The 18,236-nt window shown below is 35.6% G+C and overlaps 1 protein-coding gene across 8 annotated transcripts in view; it reads right to left on the bottom strand.

Moving 5' to 3' along the window:
* Positions 1-993: 993 nt before the first annotated feature.
* The window catches only part of LOC100744754 (QRFP-like peptide receptor), a 78,810-nt gene continuing 61,567 nt past the window's right edge, over positions 994-18,236 (bottom strand). The window contains exons 5-12 of one of the 8 annotated variants that reach the window (XM_033320982.1): positions 17,710-17,833; positions 14,445-14,650; positions 11,032-11,155; positions 8,790-8,950; positions 6,378-6,539; positions 6,089-6,140; positions 3,730-3,903; positions 2,338-2,471 (exon numbers count right to left, since the gene is read on the bottom strand). In XM_033320982.1, the coding sequence (XP_033176873.1) occupies positions 3,820-3,903; positions 6,089-6,140; positions 6,378-6,539; positions 8,790-8,950; positions 11,032-11,155; positions 14,445-14,650; positions 17,710-17,833 (913 nt within the window). In that variant the 3' untranslated portion in view covers positions 2,338-2,471; positions 3,730-3,819. Of the gene's footprint in view, positions 2,472-3,729; positions 3,904-6,088; positions 6,227-6,277; positions 6,540-8,000; positions 8,164-8,789; positions 8,951-11,031; positions 11,156-14,444; positions 14,651-15,068; positions 15,205-17,709; positions 17,834-18,236 lie in introns of those variants that run through there. The other 7 variants (XM_012386184.3, XM_033320995.1, XM_033320987.1 and 4 more) reach the window with 7 other exon arrangements.

Below are 18,236 nucleotides of genomic sequence, written 5' to 3'. Positions count from 1 at the left end.
GTAGTCCGGTGCATGACTCTGCAAGACAATTTTGTCAAGCTTTCCATGGATAAAATATAACACCACGATGACATAGAGTCGCGTATGAATTATACCACCCGTTATTTCCACGTACACGACACGCTTTTCGCTCCAACAATGACTAACACGCGCATATATATGCATATACACAGACACATTCTTTTCAATCACATTCTGATCGCACAGATCCAAGCGAATCTATAATTAATTCGAACGGAAGGTTGTCGATCGATAGGGATGTCATTAAGCTTCGCCACAGTTCATCGTCGTTAATTAGCTAATTAATTGAGTCTTCACATTCAGAGATCAAACTACAACGAAGCTCTTTATAGTCTACGTAACAATGAATGCCTTGAACGCATGAAGTTTTCGTGAGTTCCTAATGCCGACAAGATGGAATGCAAAGTTTCCTAAAATTTCTTATGGTTTAACAACGATCGTCGAGTAATTTCGAAAGCTCTCTTCTAACACACCGAAGCATAATTTTGAAAATTACGGTTTCTTCTCCACGAGATGAACGTTTGTCGGATCATTCCGTAAGTAATGTCGTTCTTTAATTTATGCGATGAAGTTACAAGGCGAATGTGCTGTTTTAATTTAAACACAATTGTTGGAGAAGATTGCAAAGAATACTGAATTAAAATCGAAGTTTGTTTTATCGCGATAACGTTTAGTCGCATGAGGCAGAAACAACATTAGATTACTCAGAGAATTTGGAAGACCGGTGATTTAAAAGGGGAAATTTGTTTCATCGTGACAAAAGATAAATTCATTTATTCCAAAAATACTTTAAAGCATGCAAATGCATCAGAGGATTAACTTTAATTCGGTTATATGTAACGTAATTGAATATTTTGCATGGAGATTATTTCAGTTTTCCAGAAGACGAGTTAAAACGTCACTGAAAACGATCGACGATATTATTCGCGAATGAAGTATCAAAACCGAGATGTTCCCATGTTTCAGCGGATTAAAATTACATTACTCGTGGAATGATGTTATGCCTGAACGTATGATGAAAACTGTACTGTAGGAATCTTCGTATCCATTAGCTAGGATCTAGAACGACGAGAAATTAAAATGGCGAAAATTTCAATTTCTACATTATGATACAATTTGCTAAAGTATATTCTATAGATCAACCGCGATTAAATTACGTAGAGAATTCACGTACAGTACTTTACGGTTAATTAGCGATTCTTTTTCCCATTGGTTGAAAATCAGTGAAGATTTTCAGTCGATAGCTAATACACTTAAGTTGAATCTACAATTATCGATGTAATACCGGGACTGTGTGAAGATTTTTTACAGCGCATCTGTATATTTTTTTTTTAAATTACTCCGTATAGTATATTCTTTATAGAATTTTATGCGATTGCTGAGAAAATTCGAAGCCTCTGTGACGATATAGATTATTTGTATACTTACAACATATATGCTTATATATGTACAACTATGTAGTAGACAAATCAAATTACATCGTCTTGATGAACGATATTCTGGAAAGAATTTACCCTGCAAACTTCACGAACGTGTTTAGTTCCCATCTGTTTCATTCGTAGTCACGATAATTTAAAAACTAGTGTTCGTCATGAGAGAAAGTTCTTTTGATCAATTTGCGAATTTACTTGGAATATTAGAAGTTTAACAAGCTTCACTACACCACTTCTACCGCTTCGCTATGACAATCCCAAATCAGAAATGTTCGTCTAAAAACAGTTGAAACAGATAATCTTCTCTGGTACGTTTACACAATTCATAAACGACTGAAAAATTCTATACATCCAATTAGTCAATAATGTAAACACGTAAACAGATACGAATGATGATGTTTATGCGATTTTTGCAAACATCTGTCCACTTTGCAACGAAAAACTTGCCAGTCTACCTGTATAAAACTTTCAATTAAACCTCTCGACCGAAGAAACAAGCAAACGACAATTAATCAATATCCAATTTCGAGGTTTTCGTGAACGAGGCTTGCCAATAGAATTTACGGAATCTCTGATACGAGCAACCTTTGCATCTAAAGAAATATATCGGTCATTTCTCAAAGAAAGATTCTGGTAAAAATCCAACGCGAAAGCCTCGACCATTTCGTTGAATAATTTTTTCAAAACGAATATCACGTGCGACGAATTCCTATCTAAACTCTCTCTCTCTCTCTCTCTCTCTCTCTCAGCAATTCTCAGCATCTGTACACTTGAGCAATGCGACGCTTCGCGAAATAATCGCGAAAAAATCGCCGAATATGGTTTTGAAATTCGCACATGAGTCTTTGAAAATAATAAACGTGAATAGCAACGTCTTCCTCGGTTAGGAACTATTGGAAAACACTTTACTTCTTCTGGATTTCTTCGTGGCCTGTTCTGTGGTGCTTCTTTGGTTGGTTTTACCTGTGGAAGAGCTGCCTCGACGTGGGCCGGGCACGGCGAAATAATCAGGTCCATCTGAAAGCAAATGGGACGCAGAGGGACGAGTATTAGAGAGAAAATCCGTTGCTCGCGGAATTTCGAAGTCTCTCGTGATCCTTCGATCCACCGAGCTCCGAAAAATCTACTATGCTTCTTCTTAAGATTTACGGTCAAAGGATTATGGGTTCTTCCAATGGAAAAGTATCGAATGGGACTTGATCGAGATTTTTTCTTTGGAATCTTGTTTCATCCTTGGGATTTTCGATGGAGCTAATACAATCGATGGATTATCAAGCATGGATTGTGAATTCTTTTAGCTTTACTTTTGGAACCTTGGACGATTCGAGGAAATTTTCATGGAATTAAAATGTACGTGTATCGAAGATGGATTATGGATTCTTGTAATGGAAAGATCGATCCAAATTTTTCTTTTGCGTTTTTGAACGATCCTCGGAATTTTTTATACGATTAGGATAAAAACTTAGTTAACTGTTATTTGTATTAAATTACGAACTTCAACTAAACTATGAAAATCAACTGCATTAAGTTAGATGGCGATGCGGAGATCACGAAGGCTATGTTAGTTTTGCTTTAAAAGGGACAAAATGAGGCCGAGTTTAGCAACGATCAACTGAAAACAAGCTCGCATGCTGCAACCAAAATTTGAGAAATGGATTAAAGAGAAGAAAGCATAGAAAAGAACGTGAGATAATTTAGTTGATGAGAACATCGATGAATCAGAATTGCTCGAGAAGTGGGAACAACGTCGGTTCATGAGAGACTGATGCAAACATCGTCGATCGATAAATTCTTCAGACCTTCTGCGAGAAATTTTGTTTCAAATTCTCGTACGTGATTACATTATCATTGATCAAACTTATAAAAATTAAGCAAAAATAAAGCTTTACGTATGTAAAATAAAATTTTAAATCTGACTTTTATTAAATCTACTTTATATAATTATAATAAAATCCAAAAAGAAATTCATGTTTGATACAATAAAATTTTATATTCATATTGAATTCTATTAAATTTATATTGAATTATAAATTTTATTCGTTCATATACAACATTTATTCGTCGTAATAATGTAACACGTAATTTTTTTCAAATTTTTCTCCAACATAACATTGGAAACAAAAGATTCGGATTATTAAATAGAGAAGACAGAACCGACGAAATTCTTCCATCCCTTTCCAACCCTCTGCCTTCGATTCTTAATTAAAGCGTCTAATAATCAGCGAGATGCATTTAAACATCGCGAAAACGTCGTTCATTGAACTGTTCGATTTACCTAGAGGGAATCGTGCTTCTAGCCAGAGTTTCATCGTAATTATACGATATTTCGGATGCTCGTGGACAACGATGTTTGCCAAGTTGTTTATCATGGACGTATCACGGCCGGACTACGGGGTGGTTGTCGGTCGAGTTTCGATACTTTGAATCCCCGAACGAGTTTCGTGTCCACCTGAATCACGCGTTTAAAACAGATTGATATTTTCTTGCACGAATAGCGCGTAATGAAATTTTGCTTCAGGAATCCACTAAAAATGGCGCATTGATCGTTAATCACGGTTAAATCTGTAATTTCTTAATTTCTTTTTACCACAAGAAATCGTTATTTGTTAGTTCCATTAGAAAAAAAAAGAATATGTTCCAGGGAAACGTAAAGATCGAATGTAGTTGTTTCTTCGTTTTTTACTGTTTGTTAGTTAACAAATAAAACAGGAGAGCTTTAAGAGAGAAGATTGAATTTAATTCTGTACTTTTTATCAAAGGGAAATATCCTTTGTATCCGTTATTCTCTTGCTGTTTATTAAAAAGTGTCATTGTCTATTAGTTTCATTAGAAAAAAGCATACACCTTGTGGGGTGAACGTAAATTTTTCCCTCGTTCCTCATAAGAGAGGAAATTAATTATCAGTTTCATAAGAGGAAACGCCAAAAGTGAAAATAAAAATCGAATTCTTTCTCTGTATCATTCATCAAAGGAGAAGATTATTTGTTAATTTTACCTGAGAAAAAACCTCTTGCCATTTCACAAAAAATTCTATTCACATGCCTGATGAAATAATAAAGTTTAATTTTCAACGTTTTGTAAACCGAACTGAACTAGTTGTTTAACGAATAAGAAAAATCAAAGTGATGTTAAGCACCAAGGACGTGTTTATCGTGCTTAATGGCCGGAACGTGGAGAATGTCCGATCGCGTTACGACATGCGAAAAACCGGAACGACGATTTTGTTCAATCATGTACAAGCAATTCCCTCGGAAACCAATTCACTTTTGGGCGTCCTTCTAATTTCCCGAATTCGTAAATCTTCGGTTCGGGGTCGAACACGCGTAAAATTATTTTACGGTTCGCGCAAACCACGACTGTTCGGTGTTTCGCCAAAATTCACGAGCAGTTGGCCGCTCGTGTATTGAATTTTACAAGCTTATCGAAAGCAGTATGAAAGCACGATAGGTAACCAAGCTTCCCAAGTGAATAAAAATGATTAGATCGAATTATTGAATTTTGACAGGGAAAGTTCGGCAATTTGAAGATTCAAAGATATTTGTAACTTTGCAGAAACGTACAGTGGCTGGCGTAAACATTCCAACACTTACGACAAACCTTATGAATTTCATTATATTTATATATGTTGCAACACAACGATATTAATCGCATACAGATGAGGTGATTGATCGAACGGATTCTTCCCTTCGTTGCCCAGCGATATCCCCACTAGCGCCACACAGCATCTACACAAGTCACATTCATTACTGCATAGAGAGTGGGGCTCAAAATCTTTTCAGGGGCCATGGGTCACTAAGTCAGTCAGTCTGAGAATAACTAGCCAACTGTCAACATTCCATAACACTCACTTATATGTGCTGTAATTTTTGTTTAATAAATATCACATAATATTATTTCAACATAAACATTGTGTCTTCCACAGATTATTAATTTTAATTTCAAGATTAAATTCTAACAATATATTTCACGCGTTATACGAAACTTTCAGAAATTTCAAGCTCGTATCATCGTTATTACATTGGCAAAATTAAAAATCTGAGCTTTCCTTTCGTATCATTCGCTGGAACAAAAATGGCTTTGTTGCTAGTGTCGCTAATACTACCAAAAATATTTGTCTTGTTTTCCTGAAGCCTTTTTCTCATCTGGTTCTTATACCTACATTGTATTTTCATAGTATCACATTTTTTATATCATTTCAATTTTAATACACGTACCTGGGCCTAATTAATCAGTAATGACAACAGCACGCAAGTACTTTTCACAGCCGCTGTACGTTTTTACAGTTTCACATGTGACATATTTGTGGTTCTTCAGATTTCGATCGTGTTTTTAATAATACGTCGTGCTTTGTACATTTCGCGAACATTCCAGTTCACTTTCAGTTCCAGATGAACCCGAAACTGTCTTGGAATATTCACGAAGCGTTGGAAGAAAACGCAACGTCCTACTGAAAACACTTTCGCAAGTCTAAGAACCACAAGTCTGAAATGTAAAAAAAAGTTTGAAATATCTTTGAATGTTCGAGTTGCCGGACTTGCCTCGTTAATTAGAAGAAAAGGACTCGCTCTTTCTGGAGTAATTTTTTCTAATCGGCGTATCGATCAAGCGAAACATTTGGGTAGAAAAGTACAGACCATTCGCGGAACAGAATCACAGCCTGACGACCAGGGTAAACGTCTTTCGAGCCTGGAATCACGCGATTAAGCGTAGATAGTTATAGTTTTCGAAAGATCTACCGCTTCAGAGTATCATACATATTAATCCAAAACAATCTGAAATTTAACAGTGATGTATAAACAGTGTTTTTTTTTTCGAGCAAACCTGTCGCTTCTTCCACGTCACGTAAAAGAGCCGAAGAAAGAAGAGAAGAAAAGAACGCCGGAATGTGTGTGCACATTCGGACACTGCATCGGACCTGCGTACCTGATACTGGTCGTCCTGGTCTGGCTGAGGCTTGGATGCCGTCTTACAGGCGCTCTGTATCCTCTTCTGCACCAACAGATCCACCAGCCGCCGCAGGCCGCCGATAGGAAACTCTCTCTGAAGTGTTTTGACATAAATCCGTATACGATCGGATTTATGCAACTGAAACACAATGTGCTTAGAATGAAATATCCGGTAACTATTGTAGCATAATATAGTAGCTGGAAAGTGGATGAACTTTATCCTATTAACCGGGAAATACGAGTTAAGTCCATGATGTTTGGCTAATAGTTTCGTTATGTGTTTAGACGTGTAAAATTGATCTGGAATTATTATCGAAATCTGCTTTACTATTTATTTGTAATTTTATAGTTATAGAAGTGTTATGGTCAAACCTATTTAACAGATTAATACGATAAATGAATATACAATGAGTCGGCAATTTAACGAGAATAAAAATCTGTGTGGTTGGTGAAAAAAATGAGCGAACATTTATGCGTGCAAAGTTTCAATAGGATTTAGAGAATATATAAGTAGATTAGAGCGCGTGAGGTCAGACAGTTTGACTGCGCGTGAAAGGATTATGTTTTATGGATGCGTTAGCTCTCAAAATTTAAATGAAATGAAATTAAATTATAATCGCGTTAAGTAATATTCTGATAAAATGGAATTTATTTCAAAATCCAGTTTTATTTTTATGACATATTCTTTCATTACTTACATTTTCCTATATTTCATATTTTTTTATTCGTCTCATCATCCGTTTCGATGGAAATCTGATTTTCACTTTAGTCAGGTCCTCATAATAAATTGCTGCGACTACTATTAACAATTTTTAAGAAAATAAATAAATAAATAACGATAGACCCACAACGAAGAGTTTAATTAGAGAAGAATGCTTCTGCGCCGAAATTGACAAAATAGAGATTCGTCCGATCGAATAACTTAAAAAGTGTAATTTGTCATCGCTAATATTACTTAGCGTTTAAAGCGTCTTTTTTTTCGTAGTAACGATGGCAAGTAACGAAGAAGTATGTCAGGAGATTACAGATCGTTACTTGGTGTTAATGTAACAGGAGAGGTAATTTTCTCGCGGCATGGATCGTTACACACGCGAATTATTATGTTAACGAAGAGTTATTACGTCAAGAACAACGATTGCATCTGGACAATGACGATTAACTAAACGGGACACATTGCCACTCAGATACGAAAATTGACAAGGAAGGATATTAGTTAAATTTTTTTATTATTTATTGCTCTCGCAATAACTCTTGGAGCAACATGTGATATTGAATAGCAATCGAACGATACTTTTCGTAATTAAATCAACATTATTGCAGCTGAAAGGCTTGACATCGCTTGTTTGATGAAAAACGAGCATGGAAATTTTAATGAAAAATGCGAATGTACGTTGGAGATTTAAAAGTAATCTGACTAAAATCGTTGTTGTTGAAAGTTGTCTTTGCTATTAATTGTCAGTTTTTCAATTACAGAAATTATGTGATTAAATGACAACTTGTTCGACAGATTAATGGAATAATATATTTTCAAATACTAGGGAATTACAGAGGTGAAACGTGATAATCATTGGAGACGATAATCATACGAATGAAACAAAAGGGCAGTGAAAAATAGTTACTTGCAAATATAATATCCTAATAAGGATAAAACATAGAGAACTACATACATTATTTCTTAATTGCTTTCCATTCATAAGCTGTGAATGTTAGAAGCGATTCCAAACTGTTTAGCGACGGTATACCTTTCTTTGTCTTCGTAATTCCTAGAGTGAAAGAAATATAATACCATTTCATCTTCTTCAAATATTTAATCTTGCTACGATCTTTCATTTTTTATATATTTTAATCTTCTTCCCATTTTACCAAATGACGAAGATTCATAAAGTTTTAGGAAGATATCCAACATAAAATTAAAACTAGGAACGATACGTACCATTGGCCTTATTTAATATTTCCTTTAAAATTCGTGAAGGGTAGAAAAAAATATAATTGGTTCGAGAATAACCGAAAGAAGCAAACAAGCTTTATCGTATTCAAAGTTACTCGACTCGTAACAATTTATATGTTTCTTAAAAGGTAAAATGAAAGAATCGTAGGAAATGCATTTAATCGCTCTCGAAACTTCTTCCCAGCGAACTGCCGCTTAGTCATTCAAGGGTTTAATCCACCTTCCGTCTGTGAAAATAGACGAGCAAACGCAAACACTTCTACACGCGTCTCTAATCATCTGTGTTAACTCAACGACGAAATTAAACAAAGCAGGTTAAGAAGTTACTCGAGTGTAACGAGTAGAAGCGTCGGTAAGCTGTTTTCTTTAACAGACTAATTTAATGAATGCAAAAGAGCAACGTACCGATGTCTAGTACAGTGTATAGTCTTGTCCACATACCTGTTAAAATAAGCCATCAGCTGAAAAGCTGTGTTGAGGTGTTTGTACGTGCCAACTTTTATGCGTGGCAAATATCCGTAGGAGGTGAGCATGTTGTCCACGAGAATCGGACCCCAGCAAATGACAAACAGCACGACCACGGCGACCAACATTTTCACCACCTATCAACATAATTTTGTTATTTAGATGCGACAGGCTGTTCTGTTTCTTTTGACAATACAGCGTGGCGGATCGGTATCAACAGGACGCCGACAGGTCGAGGCATCAACACCTCCCCGGCGATCCGCTGGTACCAACCGCCAACACCAGAGGGTTACGACGACAACGAGTCTGTCTAACTCGCTAGCGGTCGAATATACGAGCGATTGATACAAATACCGCACCTAGCGAGACTTCCTCTACGTCTAAGGCAGGGACTACCGGGCATAGCCTTACTGATGAGTCCATCGGTAGTCCCGGGACGAAACGCAAATTCACTTTTCATCAACAGTAACTCAAATAATACGAAAGGCTTACAAGGTGAAAAATATGATAAATAGACTACTGATCTTGATATGGAAAATTTGGAAGTTCAAAAATGCGAAGTATTTAGTGGATGAGACAAATCTACGTTTAAATTATGTTCGGAAGTGAATATAAATTTGCAGAAATATCCGCGCTCCAACGACGGAGTTGATACACTGTCAGTCAATTCTACATTAAAATGACCATTTCATTTAATTTCCAGATTAAATACACGTTTTATCATACTCTTGAATGTTTACAACATACAGACTTTCTCTGAGAATATCTGAAAATGAAAGAGTTTTGAGAAATAAACATATCGATCTGCACTGTTTGTAGAACCAGGAAAGTAATAACTTTTGGGTAATTACTGTTTTATCCTTTCTCTCCTTTTTCTTCCTGACTCGATCGAGTCACGATTCGAAGCGAACTCGCTCTTTCAAAAGTTACCAGTTCGTCCTACATTCAGACCCTTTTAGCCGTCACTTAAGACAAACGCGGGTTACCTACTTTGGATGAATTTTATTTCTCCGTCGAGGTAACTTCAACAATCGATACGGCTTCTTGCCAATTGTTTTCGACCATCTTCCAATCGGGCGATCAAAATCTTACAAACTTAGTGTGAATTAATCGAAGTCGATGGAGGACAGAGAGAATCACGTTCTCATTAAATTTAATCGAATTCTCCGTTTGCACACTTTTCTGTTCGCTCCTTTCGTGCATTCGAAATTAGATAGATCTAGCGAGTAGCGAGCTGCGACTAAGAAAATGGTATTGTAATCTATAATAATCCTGCTATTGTAATCCTTTTTGTGGCAACCTGTTACCAGGGATCTCTCGCACAAAAATCTGCTACAGTAATATCGATGAATTGACAAATCGAAATTTTATATCACACAGAATGATCGTGTGACTGATAATTTGTAAAATTTAATTTCTTTTACTAGCGAAATTACTGTTATGGGAAGGGACTTCACTAACAATGTTAATTTGATAGCGCAGGAGAACGTGGATTATTTTCGTACTAAACGCAGCTCGTAATAATTCGATAAAAGAAATTATCGAATTTCGAGAAACCAAGCGAAATGCTACGTCGTTAGCACGAACGGAACGTTTATTCCATTCCGATTTGGCCCGAAAGCGCTGCTTGAGATGCATAATAATTACCATTTGAATCAGAGTGTCAGCGGTTTGCATATGCAAATTGCCTTTTATGAAACGAATGGAGAATATCGAACTTTTATGAGCGAGACAAACTTCTCGAATGATAGTTTAATTTCGCGTCGAGACTCCATAAATCTTATGGTTATGATTACTTTCGATTCAAGAACATTAACGACGTTAAATAAATTAAATCGATTCTCGAAATTTCGTAAGAATCTTATTTTAAAACTCTCGTCGCGTTTCCCCGAAATCATCCTTTTTAACCTAAAGTCACGAGGAATGGATGGTTACATAAGGTACATATTCGATATTTCCGACATCCTAAAGAAATATTCTGACTCTTGTTTCGCATGAATCTTTCAACAGAAGAATACTTTTTCAGAAGAATTTGATGAACGTTTACTTAATATTCTACGAATTCCTATCTTCATTCTTCGGAATAATCTTATCAAGTTCTCTAGTCGAGTGAAGATCTTTACGAGTGGATGCTTCAAGCGGATAAATATACATAGATTGGATACGATATTCGACAACAAACGTTTCCATAAATCCGATGCTCAATTACAAATCCTACCTGTCTTATCGTTCGAGATTCCTCTTCGGTCTGGCCATCCTCTCTCTGGGCACGACGACTATTTCTTACGCTCTGCCTCTGTGTCATTGGTATGGATTCCACATCGACGTTTGTCGGATTCAGTCTGTAACATTCGGGAAAGGAAAAAAGAAAGAACAAAAGAAGTTGGTGATTACAGTAGAATGCGCGATATATTCCACTTCTATAAATTGTTGCTCGCAGAAAGCATCTTCTCCAGCGGAAAACATTTGCTAAATTTCTCCTTTTCACACGTTCGAGGTATCTTTTACTTGCAAACTATTTTATTTCACTCTTTTGTTAGTGCAATTCCTTTAACCACGATCTTCCTGGCGACACAAAGGTGCTTCGTAACCAGGGAAACGTAGATCGTGCGTGTCTCTACGACCGTTCCGCAACTCAGAATTACCATACCATTCAAGCGTGGCTCTAACGTCGAATCACGAGACCGATAAACCGACACGTATAAACGTAATTCTCCGATAGACACTAAGATACCAGACGGCAAATCGAATCGTGTCGTATCTGCAATAATCGCTGTACTGCAGACACAATACGCATTCAAGGTAACTTTAAAGAGGATATCGCGAATTCTAGTGGAAGCATTCAGTTAATGACTTTAACGTTAAGCGAACGATTAACAGTATCGCAGAAGTCGTTGAAACGAAAGAAATTGCAGTGTGAAAGAGGAGAAAATACAAAGAGGAATTATTTATTTTCTCATGTACTTTTTTCCTTACAGAATTGCAAATTCCGGATATAATAAACAGGTTGACAGGCCAATAAACAGTTGGTAATTTATTAAAGTGGAATTCCGTTTATACGAATTACTTCTATTTATCTAAACTCTATTCGTCGGAATGACATTTTACGCAGCTCTCAATTAAAATAGAATTCTCCTTTTATACGAACTCCGTTTATTTGGACGAAATTTTAGTTGTGCAGCGTGTGATTAAAATGAAATCCTGCAGGCTGAGTCCACTTATTTGAACGTAAATTCATATCATGTTTTATAATGAAACTTACTAGATTTGTAATAACATTGTTTTCTATAATACAAATTGCGTTGTCAAAAACGTAAAACAAAATTACCTTTTGGCGTTCACGCGAACATTTTGTTTCCACATGTTTCTAACGAGCTCGACGGATAAAGTACGATGAACAACGACGAATTCACAGCGTTTCGATCCATAAAAGAATACCGTGTCATAAATTCCGATCGAAAACTAGGACTGGCAATGCAACTTCTCAATAGATTAAACGTTGGATCGAGCTGGCAATTTTGTGGAACGAAACAATAGGGCTACTTTGCACTACAGCTGAACTTTCAAAAGTGGAAACTTTCCAAAAAAAATTTTTTCAATTTCTCTTGCGCTTGTTCGGGTCTTTTATTTAATCGTGAAGCTATTTTCATAAAAATTCTCTCACTGACATAATTGAAAATGCTCTGTAACATTTTCTGAATCATTATTATATTTCTACAATTTTTAATTACATCGAAACTTTCTACATGATAATTAAATCGTTTCATTACGGTCTGCTTTTGAATATTTCTGCTGCATATAATCAGGATTTTATATTCCATTGTGATAGACATATTAATATGCTGAACTTAACAATGACTCCTTTCTTTGGGGCTCGAGAAAAGATAAACGTTAATCGATGCAGAATTTTTGTCTCGAAGATATAGAACGAAGAGAAATTATCATGCGAATTATCTATTCATCGTTTTTAAAACTCTGCATAGTGAATAAACTATCGAGCAATTATTTTCAAGAAAATAATATTTTAACCGGAGTATATTTAAACGCTGAAACAATAGAAACATTCAAAGGTTATTCATACCTCTCATTGATATTTTTTCTTTTTTTTTTTTATTTAATATTTCACATTCACAATTTGTCCAATTTGGACATTTGCTTTAGAATTTTTTAGCTGTTTGATTATCATGTGGGTGGCTACCCCCAGCGGGATACCATCTTCCTGTTTGTTAGGTTATATCCTTTATGAGATCTGCTGGGTGTTTCCATTTTAGTCTCATTGACATTTAAAAATCAAAATACGAGATTACAAGTGATTCATAGTATCTTCCTATTAAAAACTGTTCCAACAAGCAATGTATTATATAATGAAAGAGCGAAATTCTTTTTCAATGTTGTTTTCTAAGGCGTAACAGTGGTGCGTCGATATTTCGCAATCAGAAAACTTTCACGATGTTACTCTGCAAAGTGTATTTGCTTTTCTACCGCGGAGAAAATATGTGACAACTGGCACTGACGTATATACAAACTTACAGCTGCTTTTAGGCATTCAACAGATAAATTAATACACGAAATGCATAAAACAGTATGCAGATGAAAAATAGAATGGAGAAAGCTATTACAGAGTCGATCAATTTTTCAACGAATTTATACAAAATTTTTATTCGTACTCGTGTTCGCGTTTGTTTTATATTGAATGTTCATCGATGTTCATAAAAAGAACTGATAAAAAATGACAAGTATAAAATTTCAAGGTCACATGATCATTAATCAATCCATTCCATCGTATTTTTGAATAATTGTACAAATATTTCACTATATAAAAATGTAGATAAATATTTACAATTTTATTTTACGTTTCTACCTGGCTGATTTTTAAATGAAGTAAATCAAAATACGAAGCTAAATGCGAATAAATCAAAAAAAGCTGACTGTGGATTTTAATGCAAGCAAATAAATCTGATGGAAAACGAATGAAAAATAAATACGAGAAAAGTAGTCTGGACATATTTGTTAAAAAATTCTAATGTATAATAAAGAGAGAATAAAGATAAAGACTCTCTAGATTCCGGAATAAACCTAGCGAAGAATTACATACTGGATGAATCGTAAAACGTTACTAATTTACAAAGCTAAATATGAACCCGAGAAAGGAAAACTTATTTCGATCATGAATCACTGAATCCGAAAGTGACAGTGAATATATAATAGAACACCACAGATTAGCATTACAAAGTCAGGAATCAATCGGAGATTTCAATTTTCGATGCGTTCCATTATGAAATATGTAATAAAAGTCAGCATCGATAACGGATCGTACTGTCAGCGAATATTACGTGAATCCTAATCGGTCATCTTTGGCGGAAACGGATCCATAGAAATGCAAATCTTGAAAACTATATTTCGTAAGAAGAGATGAATTTTATTAAAATCTATCGCGCTGTTCTATCGTTCTTTCCTTTTTTCTTTTTTTTTTTTTCTTTTTTTCATCAATGTGAATAAAACGTCTGAATACCGAAATACACGACTATAGTGTTATGCTATTATAAAATGACATGCAATTGGACCATTCGATGGAACAAAAATATTATGATTTTTTTATCGAATAAATGGAAAATTTAGTTAGAAACTCACGTGCGACGAGATGTCAGGTGATATCGACGTTTCATAACTCGCCAAATCTCCCAACAAATAGCCGTGTAACAATAGCCCATTACGGTCAGGGGTAACACCAGAACCAGGACCAACATATAAACCTCGTGTGCACGCCACAAAAGTCCAAATTCCGAATCGCGTACGCACCAGTAAGCAATCACCCTCAGTCCAACCTCCTTATGCGTCTGAAACAGAATTTTACATCGAGTTTTAGTCTTATCTGAACTTGTCGGGGGGACGAACAGTTTATATAGTAATCGGAGTTCACATAATAGGGGATTACCCATTTTCCTCATTACCTGGTATACTTCAGTTCAGGTAATAGGAAATCACGTTTAGATAAGCGAAATCAAGCAGCAAAAATTCAGTCAACCGGGGATTAACTAAAACCTCATTTCGATAAATTGAGTTCTACTGTGATTTCATCTTTATGAAATGTTCGTGGATAGCGTAACGAACAATTATCGAAGGTTTTAATATGATTTCCTTAACGAATTACGAACTACGAACTGCGAACTATTATCGACAAACGTTCCTCTACGTTATATGAATATAATTTATTGCGTGTGCACTAATACGAATAATTATTACTACAATTATTACCTAGGCTTGCGATTATATCCGTCGTTCGATTAGAGCAGCGTCGTACGTCGTGTGTCACGTACTGCGTCGCAATGTCGACTGTCGAGAAACAGTTGTCGATAGACGCTCGTTAATTCGACCCTCGCCCCGAGGCGGTATTTACATTATTTTTGCAGAGAGATCGTTAACCTGATATGCGTCGCACGGACGCATACATATTATTTTCGTATGAAGCATGTGTTTGTAAATATCAGTAACATTAGTTCAATTATTTACCAATTACAAATTAAACAAGTAACATATTTGTAATTTTCTAATTTAACTTAATAAATTTTCAATGCATGTTCGTCAAATAAAGGTTTAAAAGATCTTGAAGAAAACGAAGCAGGTACAAGAAAGTTTATACAATGAAAAGTATGAAAGGACATCGTAATTTTACAAAATGAATCTATATTTAATCAGCAGTGAATGAATATTATACTTTATCGTCATAATATGGTAAACAATTTTCACTGCAAAAATTACTGAAATTCATAGCATATTAATTTCAAATATTCCTTTATCCTATATCCCAAACTGTATGCCAAACCATAAACCTGAATACCACGGATTCCCTTCGCAGAAAGGAACACTTTATCGAACAGGTAGTCGCTCCATGGACTCGGTCTAGCAATCACAAGCTATGTACATACTCGTGAACGTATTCCTCATTCCACTGCTTTACGGCATCGCATAAAGACATTTTATTAAACTATTCGAAATAGGTTTAGAAACGGCGATACAATTCTTCACGGTCGTATCGTACGCCATTTTATCGTCACACTCGCCCCATTTATTTTTACTAAACACATGCCTCCATGCGTTATCTCGTGTTCCATTAACTCTTTCGTTCTTTTGTTACCCATAACAGCCTTTTCATAGGGAAACACAAAAATGTCATTATATAGTACAGCATGTCTGGCGTATTCGTATACACGATGTTACACAGCGTGGTTGGTAACTGGTCGTACAAGCGGAAAGGGGGTGATTCTACGCGAAAAGAGAAGTCGAAAATATAGAATAAAAATTTTTCGTTCGAGGCTTTGTTTTCGAGAAAATCGACTTTGAATTTTCGCTCGGTACGCGTGCACTTTATCACGTCTCGTTATAACGGGTCATTGTCTCGATAAAAAAATTAAAAAAAAAAATTTGTTTCGCATAGAATCACCCCCTTTCCGCTTGTACCACCAGTTACCAATCACCCTGTATACGTAGTATTATACACATAATATTTTTTAATACACTGGTCGGTGGAGCTCGGCGTTCTTTTTTAACATCTTATAATCTTATATCAAATATATATAATCAGACAGTCTGTAACTTGTAAAATTATTTGCATAATTATTATATATGTATGTTAAATTTTGGCAATGCGAAATATGAAATGCAGTGACAAGAATCATCGAGAAATTCCGGATCAAAGGAATCAGTAGTGACGCCGTCTTTTAGAATGTCAGCAATAACTCGGGCGCAAGATAGCGAAGAAATAGCACGAAGCATCTCTTGACTGAAGCTGACAGAACACGCGATTTTCCATTTCTCTTATCGATCTTTTGAACTTCTAAAAAAAAAATTAGCCCTTTAACGCTCCGATGCACAGATGTTTGTCGCCTTGAAACTTGAAACGAACATGAAACAAACATCAGAGTCGATTTTGTGAGTAACGTTTCCTCAGGCTGCGATCATGCTGCAATCATGCTGTGTCATACATATTTGCACGAGCCAGCAATTTCTGTAAATGGAGTATCGGAGATCGAAATTGCAAAAAATTACTGTTTGCGATTTCTGTCTAGTTTTTTACTTTGATGAACTGCGTGAAAGAGCTTGGATAAAAGGGACTGATAACTGACGCTGTGACGCTGGATTTTGCAAGAAGATTGAGCTTTCCATTTTCTCGATTTTCTGGCTTTAGATAGATTTTAGTCGAGGCACTGTACGTGATCAAAATTTAGAAAGAAAGTTGACTGAAATCTCACAAGTAAGTTGATCGCGATACTTGCGATCAAATTTGTTGCAGGTACCCATTCGATAATTACGATGATTTTGTACCATGTCGAAGGACAAATTCGTCGAGATAATTTAGTGGACGTTTCTATTATAAATATTAATTATAATAAACCTGCAGACGTTTATGTAATTCCATATTCTCATAGATGTGTATGTTAGAATTATCTAACAGAATATCTGATCTGGAATCTAAAATGAAAATTAATTCTCTTATTAAATTTTATAACCAAACTTCTTCGACCCTAATTTAATATGTTCCTGTATCCTATATAAGCTCCATATAGATCTGCATTTTTTAAATTCGTCATAAAAGCAGAAACGATCACAGTCTAATTACGAGTCCTGCAATTTGTTTCAATGTACTTATTTGCAAAGAACGGTAGTTGTTGTGCAATTAAAAAGTGGCTTAATGCGTTCAGAACGAAGCTGTACGCGGAGTGTTTGTACTGCGGAATGTTTGTACTGCGGTACTTAGTTATACTACTTAAAAAACTTATATAAAGGATTTCGTCGTTGAATTAAAAATGTCTAATATAAAACAGTGAGCTCATCGCAAGAGACCACGAGCAACAATGTTAATGAAACCATACTCTTTTTAAAGGAAAGTAATTCTCACCTGCGTGAAGATCATAGGAATACCGAGAAGGAATGACACCACCCACGTTGTAATTACTATTTTACGTGCCTGACTTATTGTACAAGTGTACTGCGCCCGCATTGGATGAACTATAGCGTAATATCTGTAACACAGGCAAAATTTTTAATTAATTTGGCAATGTCCTATAAACACACCAGCGTGTGATAAAACAACAGTGGCTACGCGAGACTGCACAGTAGGTAAACCCATGAAGTTACATGGACAAAATCAGAATGACGAAATTATTTGAAAATATCCCAGGAATGATATCAGATCGTTCGAATTCTTCAAATTAATATTTTTAAATGCGTAATTTTCATAGATTGATATTGAGGTAAACAGTGGTACATAAATTGACCCATAAATAGAACATAAATTGCTGTTAACGATATTCAGATATTTCTGTATTTCGCTATTACACGTTCGTAATATTTATCAAGTCTACACATATACCGAAAGAATGTAGAAAATATCGAAAATTCATGAAAATACCGCTCGATGAAATC

The sequence above is a fragment of the Bombus impatiens genome, unplaced genomic scaffold, assembly GCF_000188095.3.
Source record: "Bombus impatiens unplaced genomic scaffold, BIMP_2.2 scf_0027, whole genome shotgun sequence".
NCBI lineage: Eukaryota > Metazoa > Arthropoda > Insecta > Hymenoptera > Apidae > Bombus > Bombus impatiens.
This window is presented reverse-complemented; position numbering and strand designations above follow the sequence as displayed.